The following is a 13,467-nucleotide window of genomic DNA, read 5'->3' as shown; positions in this document are numbered from 1 at the left end:
CCTGAACAGGATTGATGTACAGAGGGATCGTGGGGTTCAAGTCCATAGCTCCCAGAAACTGGCTGCACAAGTAGATAGGATGGTAAAGGTGACTACAAGAATCAGGCTGTCATATTGTAGCTTTGTAAGACTTTGCTTGGGCCGCACTTTATTCAATTCCAATTGCCACACTACAGGAAGGATGTGATGGCTTTGGAGAGGGTGTAAAAAAGATTTTCCAGGATACCAGGTAGAGGATAGGAGCTACAATGGGAGGCTATAAAAACTTGAGTTACTTTCTCTGGAGCTTTAGAGGCGGAGGGGAGATGTGACAGAAGAAGTCTATAAAACAATGAGATACATAAATTGACAGAATCGTTCTTCCCAACGCTGAGTTGAAATGTCTAATAGTAGGGTGTATGTCTTAAGGTGAGAGGGGGAAAAAGTTTAAAAAAAAAAAAAAGGGCAAGTTTTTTTCTAAAAAAGCAGAATGGTAGGAGTCTGGAACGTGCTGCCAGGGTTGGTGGTACAGGTAGATACAATAGGATGTTTAAGGGGCTTTTAAATAAGCTGTAATCTTGTATACCTTGCCCTAAGCACCCTATGATCTGCCTGTACTACTCGCAAAACAAAGCTTTTCACTGTACGTAGATACATGTAACTACAACAAATCAAACATGCAAGGAATGGATGGATATGGGCTAAGGTCAGGCAGAAGAGATTAGTTTAGTTTGACATTATGTTTGGCACAACATCACAGGCTGAACTTTTCTAAGTTCTAAACTATACCAAAGGAAGCCCTACAGATTAAGAGTACAACTTCAGTTCCACTTGAGAAACAGATGGTTCAGTTATTGTAGTAAAAGACTTGGCCCAAGCTTGGTGGGATAAAATTGGTTGAGAAAGAAAGATTCAACTTGATTGGTTGCCTGTGTAAAGTCTAATTAAGTACTTGGAAGATTTTTAAGGAAGGTCTGGGGACTATCAAAGGGGCCAAGGCCACCTTACACGTTGACCAAGCGATTCCAAAGATGCCATTTGCCTTATGTACAGAAGTACAGGCAGAAATCGGGAGGCTGAATAGCAAAGGAATCATCAGTAGTTTGTGGAATGGGCAGCAGTCATACCGACTACGTAGCCGGACAAGTTGGTTTGCCTTTTTCGGGATTCAAACAAGTGGTAAACCACTTGTTGCGGCTGGATAAATACCCTTACATACAGAATTTATATTCAAAACTGGTAGGAGGGATGCTGTCCCTCACAAAGCTGGACATGAGCTATGCATACCTGCAACTGCAATTAGATAAGAATTCCCAGAAGTATACTACAATTAATATCATAGGGTTTGACCCATATTCAAGATTGCCTTTTGTGGTATTATCAGCCTGCACCACTTTCTAGCAGACAATGGAGAATAGTTGCAAAGCCTACCCCGGGTTATCATTGGATGACCTGATAATAACTGGTAAGACCAATAGAGAGCATTTAGAGAACTAAGACATCATGCTTAAACATTTCTCCAAGCCAGGTGCTCACCTTAGGAGGGGGTAGTGTGTGCTCTTGGCACCCCAAGTGACCTACCTGGGCTACATAGTCGACATGACTGGGTTACACTCATTGGAAGATAAAATGATGGGGGATCAAAGGTGCAACAATCCCCACATCTTGTACCAGAGCTTATGAATTTTCCATAATAATTCACCAACCCAAGGAAAGACCTATGTAACCTGGCCTCTATCCTGGCACCCATAGATTTGTTGTTTAAAAAAATAAGGGTTAGCCTTGGAAAGTCTCACAGCCAAGAGCTAGCCTTTAGGGAAGTGAAGAACCAGCTGTCATCCAAGGTGTTGGCACACTAGGATTCAAAGTGAGATGTGGTGCTGACATGAAACGGCCCTGCATGGGTAAGGGGCATGGTTGATGCGATGTATAAAGTTCAGGCAGGTGAGGTAGTCCTTAACAAGCATGCTGATCACATGAAAGGTGCAACCTCACAAATGGCATAGGATCAAAACATACCTGGCCCTTCAGAACATCCAAAATTGACTGAACCTTTGGGTTCTCCCCCTCCGCCTAGTGTTGAAGAAGTCTCTGAGGATGAGATGGACACTGTAGATGTCACAGCCTGAACACTGCTACCGCCTGAAGATGAATTTTGTCCAAGATGCTCTGGACGCAAGAGACAGGCTAAGGTCTGACACACACCACCTATATCCAAGGCAGAGTTGGAGCAACCAGACCTGGTGCAAAACCACTCCAGGAGACACTACAAAATGAATGAGCCTACGTCCCAGGACTTTGAAGGGGAGGGATGTAGTGACTGGAATGAGGTCTCCGATTGGAGTTGTTAACCTGGTGCAAACAACGAGTCTTATAAATAGGAGTGTCGGGGGTTCTGTTCACTCTAGGAGCCAGTTCAGAGCTAGCTAGGTCAGTGTCATCTATCACAGAAGCCCTGTGTTGTGGGAGCAGGCCATTCAGCCCATTGAGTCTACATCGACCCTCTGAAGAGCATCCTTATCCCTGCATTTTGCATAACTAATCCACCCAGCCTACACATCCCTGGACACAATGGACAATTTAGCATAGCCAATCATTCTAACCTGCACATCTTTGGACTGTGGGAGGAAATCCACACAGACATGGAGAGAACATCTGTGTGAAGCTTGCACAGTCAGAGGGTGGAATCGAACCTGGATCCCTGGCGCTGTGAGGCAGCAGTGCTAACCATTGTGCCACCTTCTGTACTGCGTGCAAATGAAGAGTGACTTGGTGACAGGATACTGGCCTTTGTGGAGTTATTTCAGGTAGAAAGCAGAAAACAGATTTCAGAATTTGTGGTTGTTGGTCAGCTCAGTTGGCTGATAGGTGGGTTTGGTGACACATAGTGATGCCAACATTGCAGGTTCAATTCCTGCATTAGCTGAGGCTTTCCTGAAGGTCCCACCTTCTCAACCTTATCCCTTGCCTGAAGCTGGTGACTCTCAGGTTAAACCTCACCAGTCATCTCTGTCTAATGAGAGAGTAGCCCTATGATCCAACAGAACTATGGTGACTTTATTGGGGCAGCACGGTGGCTCAGTGGTTAGCACTGCTGCCTCACAGCACAAGGGACCCAGGTTCGATTCTGCCCTTATTCTCCCTGTGTCTGCGTGGGTTTCCTCCACGTGCTCCAGTTTCCTCCCACAGTCCAAAGATGTGCAGGTTAGGTTGGCTGTACTAAATTGCCCGTAGTGTTCAGGGATGTGTAGAGTAGGGGGATGGGTCTGGGTGGGATGCTCTGTGGGTTGGTGTTGGGCTGAAGGGCCTGTTCCCACACTGTTGGGATTCTATAAACTATGAATGGTCACATACAATGGTGAAGCTGGCTCAGAAGGGCCAAATGGCCTACACTCATGCTTCTGTTTTCTACATTTGAGAGGCAAAATAGTTGCACACCAGAAGAACCAGTCACAATTTCTGCCAATCCCTTCTACTACCTCAGGGGCCCTTAATATCTCTTAAGTGCAGCATTGCTAGCTTACACAATAATATGCCTTAATTGCAATCTTGGCATTCAGATTTTGAGGCTCAGTTTTTGAAACATTAAAACCAAGTTTGAAACAGCAGAGACTGGGGTAAAACAGAAGCAAAAGGGAGGAAGCCCAAAAAAATCTTAATCGTCCCAAGCTCCAGAACCATTAATCTCTGCATTGATCTCTTACCTCTGGTGGATTCTCAGTAAAACCAGTTTTTGAACAAGCTTTTGTTGGCTGTCCCCAGTCCCTTTATCTGACCCTCAAACTATTGCTATGAAGGACTGTTAAAAGGACTGCTCCACCAGAGACTAGGGAAATTGCTCTCATAGGCAATGCTCGAGCTAAATAGTATCAACAGACTGAAACACATGAGGGACAAAGAAATAGAAAGATTTACTGGTAGGGTGAGAAGCTTGGGTGGGAGAAGGATTGAGTAGAGCAGAAACAGCAGCACAAAACAAATGGACTCAACATCCTTCTGTAATACTAATTCTATGTAATACACATTAATAAACTGGAAACATTCAGCATGTGCAACACGTCTCAAAGAGAAATTGTGAATTAAATGTTTCACATGCCATCAAATCTTTGGTAACACAGTTTCCCCAACATCTTTTAGTGATTGGCAGATTCATATTTTGCAACATTAGCTGATACCTCTTCAGTTGTAATACACGGACATGTTGCATATATTGCATAGATTTATTTAAAAAGCATCTTTTTCCTAGTTAATATCAGTTCTGAAGGGTCTTGGACCCAAAACATTAACTCTAGTTTCTCTCCACAGATGCTGCCAGACTTGCTGAAATTTTCTAGCAATTTGTTTTTTGTTTCAGATTTCCAGCATCTGCAGTTCTTTTGATTTTTTGCATGTCTTAGTCCTGTCTTCCCTCAAGAGCATAAAGTATTGATCCAATTGAGGTAGTTTTTAAAGATCATTAAATGATTCAATAGCCTTCTTTCTTTCCATCCTATTTTGTCTAGTGGTAACTAGAGAGAAGTGCGAGGGACCCACACCCAGGATGAGGGGATAGAATTTGAAAAGGAGATTGTCTAAACAGAGGTGACATCAGGAAGCACTTTTTCACACAGGGGTACAGGGGGTGGTGGGAAAGAAGATCTGAAACAGACAAAAAAAAAAATTAGAGGCTGGGAGTCAATTGGAAACTGTAGGAGCGATCAAAGGATTGTCGTTGGATTAAGTGTATTAAGGTTGGAGAAACCAAGAAAACTTTAAAAGCTGCAGATCAGCCACAATCTATATGAATAACAAAACAGGTTCAAGGGCCTGAATGATCTCCTCCACTTCCTGGGTTTCACACAGGGCAGGGCTGAATGTGTCTCATACCAAAACCAATCTCTCAGGTTTGTAAAAAAAAACTTGACAGAAAAACAGGAAGTGGTGTTCACTTCTCAGGCTGAATTCTGAGAAGAGTAAAAAAGCAGCTGGCGCCAGTATAATACTGCGCTATTTTAACAGCCCCGCCCCTGCACACCATCAGACTCCTCTCCCCCTCTTCTGCCACCAACTGCAAAGAAAGCACGTTTATTTCTAAATGATGTTTCATAACACAGGTTACTATGAAAACACTTTGCAGTCTCTCCCAGGACAGCTCCCTTGTTCTACTTTAAAAAAGGTGCCATAGGACCTTTTAGATCCACTTAAGGGGCAAATGTGTAATCTCATCTAAAAAAGGTCACCTCTGGCACAGCAACATTCCATAATATGCATCTCATCAAGCATTGTTGTTCAGGAGGCTCTGCAGTGTCATCTTGCTGTGTACAAATGAATTGCTATCCATTTTGCTCACATAAGTAACCAAAATGATTGGAGGCAGCCCGAGGTGGAGAGGGATGCTGTCTTGCCTGCAGATTTACCCTTGGAGCCCTGTGCAACTCATTATCCAATGGGGGTGGAGGGGAATAAAGCATATACCTGATCAATGCAAGGACCACATGGCTACTAACAACTCAAGAACATACAAGGGTGGCAATATCAAACATGTAACAAAAAAACTTTAATGAAAAAATTTTCAAAATATTCTTTTAAAACAAAGGATATTAAGTAATAATAGATGTCAGCTGAAACAGATTATTACGCAGACATAATTTAAAGTACACATTTTAAAGTTTCCTTTCTGAAGCAGTTTTTGCCCCGGTGCCTGCTCGCTACAGGTGCCGAGCTGGTCAATGCCATTCCCTTGGGTTGAGGTGGGACGGAATGTCACAGATCTTCACAGCTACGGAGTCCTGAGCTCGATGAACAGAAGATCTCTGCTCAAAGCATATGGCACATCAGTTTGTGCTTTCTCCCTGCCCCAACCCTTCTCGACTTCTGCTGGCGTAAACATCTCCACCAATCTCCCACTCCCATCAGCCCTTATCCCACAAGTTACAAATCAGTCACAACCTGGCAGGGACCATAAGTACAGGAATAGTGTGCTGGAAAACTGTTCGGCCATGTAGCAATGTCACATACCAGGGAAAGAGACATGCTTATTCTCTCAAAACCAGGCAGCGAGTAGGAAACATTCATCCATCCACCCATCCCAGAGTAGCAAGGCCAAAGGCCACTTGTATTCACATCCTCATTCAGAATGTGAGGAGAGAAGGTGGGGGTTGGGGGAGAAGTCAGAGGAGCAGTATCTCATTCAAGAAAGCATGAAGGTATTTCCTTTATAAACAGTACTGGGATACACTATGACGTGATAAATAAATTTGTGCTTCTGCTTGATCTGCACAAGTGATACAGGAAAAGCAGGATGGTTCACTTAAGAGCTTGGCATTCTGTTCCCTCCACACACACTTACCCCATATTCCTGAGTACATCTATTCCACTAGCCTCTTCACTGCACAAAGCTAAGGCCCAACACAGTTCATGGCAAGGGACAGATTACAAGGAGAGGCTGCAGAAATTTCAACAAAGAAAAAAAAAAAAAAAAAAATCTTTAAATTCCAATGCTTAACATATCCTTTCGAATGTAAAAATAAGCACAGGAAGTCAGCCAGCCAGCATGGGACAGAAAAAGTAGAGTTCAAGATCGTGCCCAGGTTCACTGCAACGAAAACCTTACTGGAAAATATTCTAATTTCTCTTTTCACAACGCTGAATTCCCCTTTTGTCCATTGCCAAGTGTTCTCCATTTTAAATTTCAATTTCTCCAGATTTGCAGTTATTTTCATCCCAATATTAAGAAAAAAGTGTAATAAAATAGAACACTTGACGTATGAACGAACATTCAGGCAATAAGGAAGAAAATTTAGCAGAATGCCAATTTCCCAGTAGCTAGGCTTTTCAATCCCCTCCACCACCCTTCCTCAACGCAGCTCTACTGACACTCCTTTCAGGGAAGCAAATAAATAGATTGATATAGAAGCAAATTGGGATTGACAAGTAATTTGGTGCCTTGCTGCCAAAATGGATACCCTAAATCTAAAACGACTGCCCTAGAGGCTAGGCCAAGAGTGATCAAGTTGGAAAGATTATTTTGGAAATGGGTGTGCCTGGTGAGATCTAGGCGTGGAATCAAACCACACAATTACACAATACACCTCTTTATTATCCGATGAAAATGGGTTGTTCTAGTAGTGATGTGGTATCAACCCATAAGGACTGAGGTGCAACACCTTTTAAAAGCTATTGTATCCTACAATGTAGCAAGAATGACCCAGTCCCTCTCTTCTCACATCCAATATACAACCTACAACATGTCTCAAGGAGGCTTGAGTGCTGCAGAGCCCAGTATATCTCGAAGAGCTACAATTACATTGTGCAAAATTTCTGTACTCGCTCATCTAAACTTTTACTGGGTGACATTTCTGCAGCAGCCCCTAGTTACTTGGGCTGAATATGTGGAGTCAATTTCAACTGGTGTGTTTTTGCGGATAACTCAGAATTGAGTCTCAAAGGCTAAACATATCCTCATTAGTAAGTCAAGGCAGACGCATTATGCTCAAATAACATCACATTTCCCAGCATTAGGGGTGACATTTGGAGCTGAAGTCTTCCCTGCTCATCCACTCAGAATTTCCAACAACGAGAGGAAGAGGAGGGAAAAAAAAACTGACGATGCCTTGCATCAACATCTAAAACTACTGTGAGCCAAGATCACCAATGCACATCAACAGTGACATTCCCACCAATGTCTGAATCCAAACCATGGCAACCTCTGGGAGATTGGGAGTGAGCTAGTGGAGAGTTAAGAAGAGATCTTCAAAAAGTTATAAACCCTCCCATTCACTCACACCTTCTGGGGCATTAAACACACAAACGACCACATCAGCCTGTGTTTCCTCTCAAAACAAAATATAAACATAACCGGCATGGAGGGCAGGGACAGGCAAGGATGAGGGTTGGGAGAGTTCAGTCATCTATGCATATTATTTCCCCGCTCTTCTCTTTCTTTTCCACATTCACTCCGTCCTTGCCGCTTTCCTTTTTCTCTAAGACAGAAGGACCGTTGGATGCTGAAAAAAAAAGAGAGGGGAAGATGACAGATCATTCAAGCTGTAACTAGTCATATCTGATTGACAGGACATTTCTGAAAAGTTGCTGCTGTTCTCCAGCAGGCAATTTCCAATTTCAGCAACTACCCAGATACCCTCACTAGCTTCCACATCCTTATTTTAAACCCTGCTGTATAAATGCAATTCCCTGTTCCTTCAGAGTTCTGATTCATCTCCGACTGGGTTCAGTTCCGCCCACCTCAGCTAGGAGGCTTCCATCTTGGAGGAGGAGAACAGATTCAGAAAAGTTATACAGGAACTTAGTCTTAAAAATTGAGAGGGCAGCTTTTTTATAAAAATAAAGCATAAAAATAAAAACAAATGCTTTCATGGGATATGACAGCATTTTGGCCAGGTCAGTGCTCATTCCCAATCTCCAAGGGTCATCGAGATGGTGGTGGTGAGTTGACTTCTTGACCTGCTGTAGTTTCTCTGGTAAACCTATACCTGTGCAATTAGAAAAGGAGTCGCACAAATTAAGTCATGTGATTAAAGGATTTGATAAGGAGATGGTACTTCCTGAGGTGGGGTGGGTCCAGAACCCTAAAATGAGAGGTTGTTCAAAAGGCAACTTCAGGATGCTTTCCTTACTGGGCAGGGGATGTGGAAATCTGGAACATTATCCCATCGAAACACTGTTGAATCTAGAATTGTTGGTGGTGTGATGAAATCTGCTGCAGTTATTTTGTATGTACAGAGCAAGCCAGCCATTTATGGCAACCATGGAACAGGCTGTTCTAAATTTTGTTAGATAGCAACAGAAGGATGGGGCCATTGCAAGGCTTACACTCAGCAGTTCAAAGAATAGAGATAGAGACTGAAGACCAGCAAGTCTGAGAGAGCGAGTAGACCCCATGTTAAAAGTGGTGACTTTTTAGCCATATTGCAGGGAAGGCAGTTGAACTGTAGAGGCTAATGAGTTACATCCCAAGAACAGTTTGATAATGCTACACTGTTAGAACTCTGGCCAAAGTTCTGGCAGTTATTAGTCAGCTAGGTGTTGCAGTCGGGGCTAAGGAAAAGTCCTGGAAGTTATGGCAGCACACAAGAGATCGGATACCTGAATGGGTCAGTACAGCAGAGAGTGGAGGCTGAAGAGCCACAAGCAGTGTCCATTTGATAGAGGTGAGCAAGATGAGACTGCACAAGGCCAGATTTGGCCTAGTGAAGCCAGCTGCTGGCAAAAGCTGGAGTTGTGACCCTGGATAAGTACCCGATTGCATTTTTTTTTTTGGAGTCCAGGTGTGCATGGACTCAAGCAAGGAGGGTGACTGACCACAACAGAAGTAGTTTTTGAAAGGAGGTTTCAAGGCAGATAAAAGAATTGAATTCCCTTGACGTTTAATGAGATTTGATGCCATTAATGTCTGGGGGCAGGGCAGCGGGGTGTTGTTGTGGGATTGGTCTTGAGTACATTTACTATTTAAAGTGCATGGTTGGCTATTTTATCACAGTATGAGCCGGGAGATGGGATTCCCCGTCAAATTACTACTATTAAGGATACAGGGTAGATCATAACTTGACCGACATCAACAAGTTGGACCGAAGGGTCATTTCTGTGCTGTATACCTATATTACCCATTCTATATTGCCATTTTCACCATGTTAATTCACAGCATTATAAGTAAGTTGGAGAATGATTGCGAATATATACTGCTCTAACACGTAAAGTCTTTTTTGTTGAAAACCACAAAACTTTATGCCTTCATTCTCTTGGAAAGTCTGTGGAATTTGTGTCATTGTCTACTTTAAATACTAAGAAGGACAATGGTCCCGAGACAGATCATAAAGTTGGTGTTCTGGTCATAATGGCCACATCACAAGACCATCGAGAGGTTTCCAAAGCAATGGTGTCACCGTGCTCAGACTGGAAAAGCCCAGTGACTCTCCTGCTTAGCTTTCACTGATGGATGCTCAGTCCAGAGAGAAAATAAGGAGGTGGAAGACTTAATATTGATAAATAAATTGACTGAAAACCAATTTTCTGTCCTTGCCAACACCAATGAATAATGGTGAATGGAAGATACTCCAGCATACAAGCCATTTAAACAAGTTGATGGACTTAAACAGCCGAAACTTTGCAACAGTTACATACATTAAACTGCGTGAGCAATTGAACTACAGCACAGAAACAGGCCAATCAGCCCATCTGATATTTCTGCTCCACAGGATCATCTTCCCACCGACTCAGTTTCTCCAATCAGCAAATCCTTTTATTCCTTTCTCCCTTTTGTTTAACCAGCTTCCCCTTCAATGTATCCAATACTGTTCACTTCAGCCATTCCCTGTGGGAACTAGTTTCACATTCACTTCACCTGCTCTCCAGAATTCCTGACTGGATTTATTAGTGACTTTGATGTTGATGACCCAAGTTCTGGACAACCCCCAAAAGTTGAAACATTTTTGCTAACTCCAGACTATCAAAACCCCCCCATCATTTACAAAAGGTCTCCATTACATCATTAGGGACAAAAACAGAAGTTGCTGAAAAAGTTCAGCAGGTCTGGCAGCACTGGTGAAGAAAAAAAAAAAAAAAAAAATCAGTTAACGTTTCAGGTCCAGTGACCCTCCCTCAGAACCTGCTGTTAGACCCGCTGAGCATTTCCACCAACTTCTGTTTTTGTCCCTGATTCACAACATCTGCAGTTCTTCTGCTTTCCATTAGGTCATCCCTCTTTTTCCTACAGGAGTGAGCCTCCTACTGGTCAGTCTTTCCTGACTACTGCAATCCCTCAGTTCTTGCGTCCTTGCTGTAGAAAATGCAAAAAAATTTTAGGATGTCTTTATAACCTTTTAAATCATGTGATGATTAGAAAAGACTCAAGTGCAATCTGAAACTGCTACATAAATTATATCAATTGCCCCGTTTTTAAATTCTATTCCTCTTGCATTATAATGAGAATCTGCACCCCTACATCTTGCTCCTCTGGCCCACAACTTCATTTTCCAATGAATATGTGGCCTTCCTATTCTTCGTAAAATGAATCATCACCTACTAATCTAGCCATTTACATAAATTCTCTGTTTATTAATAATCATTATTTTGTTGCACTCCCCTCTCCTCCAAATAGTGTTATCATTCAGTATTGCATGGCCAATTGGAGTTTAAGGCTCTGTTATGCTAGCAGTTGCTAGGTTGTACAGAACTGGAGTACATTTTTGAAACAAAACCATCTGCTGACATATGTCGATTATCAGGGCAGAATCACAAAAATACTACATTTCAAAGGGAACAACCAGTTCTGATGAAGGGTCACTCTACCCAAAACATTAACTCTGATTTCTCTCCACAGATGCTGCCAGACCTGCTGAGCTTTTCCAGCAATTTGATTTTGTCTCTGATTTACAGCATTCACAGTTTTTGTATTTAATTGAAGCGTATTCTTGTAATAAAACTACTTTATGAGGTGTACATGTATCAGATTAACATTACTACAGCAAACTGGGCCATATTTTCCAACTGCCTTATTTAAAAATTCCTGTACCAGTTTCAACAAGAGCTCAGGATTTTATGACCCTTGTTAAACATAGAACAGGTCCAACAGCACCATATCAACACCCACCTTGATGTTATTCTAAAACTAATTCCATCTGCCTGCACGTAGTGCGTATCCCTCTGTTCTCTGCCTGTTTAGGTGTCTAAATGTAGATTTAAACTTTGCTAAACGTATATGCTTCTACTACCTCCGATGGCTGTGTCCCAGGCACCTACCACCCTCTGAGTAAAATAAAAAAACTTCACCTCTCCTGTAAACATTCTCCCTCTCACCTTAAATCTATGCTCCATAGTATTTGAGATTTCCACCCTGGGAAAGAGACTCCCACTATCCATCCTTCTCATAATTTTATACACATTTATCAGGTCACCCCTCAGCCACTGATGCTCTCGCAAAAGCAATCCAAGTTTGTCCAATCTCTCCTTATAGCTAATACAATCCAATCCACATAACATCTTGGTAAATCTCTTCTGTACGCTCTCCAAAGCCTACAGAGTTTCTGGTCAGAATGGCGCACATTACTCAAATTGTCGTCTAAAACTCATGCAGTTGCAACAGGAGTCGCCAACTTTTATACTCGATGCTCTGGTCAATGAAGGCAAGCATGCTGTACACCTTCATTGCCACCTTATCCACTTTTAAAGGAACAATGGACCTCAAGATCTGTATATTAAAACTCCGAAGAGTGCTGCCATTTACTGTATACTTGCCTCTTTCATCACCCAAAATGCAAAACCTCAAACTCCACCTGCCATTTCACCACCCAACTTTCCAACGGATCTATATTCCGCTGCGTCATTTGACAACATTCCTCAATATTCATGACTCCATCAATTTTCAGGTTGTCTGTAATCAGACCACCTAAAATTTTTCTCCAAATTATTTGTATATATTACTAGATCCTAGCACTGATCCTTGTGGAACATCATAGTCACAGATCTCCACAGGTGGCTACCCTTTGTGTTCTATGACCAATCCAACTTTGTATCCAATTTACCAATTCATCATGGATCCCATGCAACTTAATCTCTGAACCAGCCTATCATGAGGGACCTTGTCAAAGGATTAGTAAAATCCATGCAAACAACATCCATTGCCCTACCCTCAATCATCTAAGCTCAACAAAGCATCTTTTTCTCAAGCTGTACTCAAACACTATTCTACCAAACAACTTTCTTCAATTTTGAATGATTGTACATCCTTGACTTCCTATGATCCACTGCTCAGCTGCCTTGACTGTAAACTCTACTTTCTTCCCTAAACCTTGACATCTGTATTCCTCTCCTTTGTTCAGAGGCTCCTTAGAAGACACCTCCTTGAATAAGTTATTGCATGGTTCATAGTGCAGGGCTGTCAGCCTACAGAATTCTCTTCCCCAGAAAATTGTTCAGGCATGATCATTAAGATTTATTTGAGAGAGTTAGATAAATTAAAGTCGAGTTGTACAGCATGGAAAGAGATCCTTCGGTCCAACTCACCCATGCCAACTATCCTAAATTGATCTAGTCCCATTTGCCAGCATTTAGCCCGTATCCCTTTACGCTCTTCCTATTCATATACCCACCCAAAGGCCTCTTTCCAATATTGCAATTGTACCATCCTCCATCATCTCCTCTGGCAGTCTATTCCATACACACACCAGCTCTGCATGAAAAAACTTTCCCTTTAGGTCCTTTTTAAATCTTTCCCTTCTCACCTTAAACATATGCCATCTATCTTTGAGCTCCTCTACCCAGGGAAAAGACCTTGGCTATTCATCCTATCCTTGCACCTCATGATTTTATAAACCTCTACAACATCACCCCTCAGCCCACAACACTCCAGGGAAGGTAGCTCTCCCTATAGCTCAAACCCTCCAAACCCAGCAATATCCTTTTAAAGAGATAACAAGGTGTAGAGCTGGATGAACACAGCAGACCAAGCAGCATCAGAGGAGCAGGAAGGCTGACGTTTCGGGCCTAGACCCT

The 13,467-nt window shown here is 42.5% G+C and overlaps 1 protein-coding gene across 1 annotated transcript in view; it reads right to left on the bottom strand.

Moving 5' to 3' along the window:
- Positions 1-5,495: 5,495 nt before the first annotated feature.
- Positions 5,496-13,467, bottom strand: part of LOC109920005 (chromodomain-helicase-DNA-binding protein 3-like) — a 77,581-nt gene continuing 69,609 nt past the window's right edge. Inside the window, exon 37 of the mRNA XM_048620068.1 lies at positions 5,496-7,964. Coding sequence (XP_048476025.1) covers positions 7,861-7,964 — 104 coding nt within the window. The 3' untranslated portion in view covers positions 5,496-7,860. The remainder of the gene's footprint in view (positions 7,965-13,467) is intronic.

This window comes from Rhincodon typus, chromosome 45, assembly GCF_021869965.1.
Source record: "Rhincodon typus isolate 14 chromosome 45, sRhiTyp1.1, whole genome shotgun sequence".
NCBI classification, from domain to species: Eukaryota; Metazoa; Chordata; class Chondrichthyes; order Orectolobiformes; family Rhincodontidae; genus Rhincodon; species Rhincodon typus.
The sequence above is the reverse complement of the archived record's forward strand: the minus strand, read 5'-3'. Positions and strand labels throughout refer to the sequence as shown.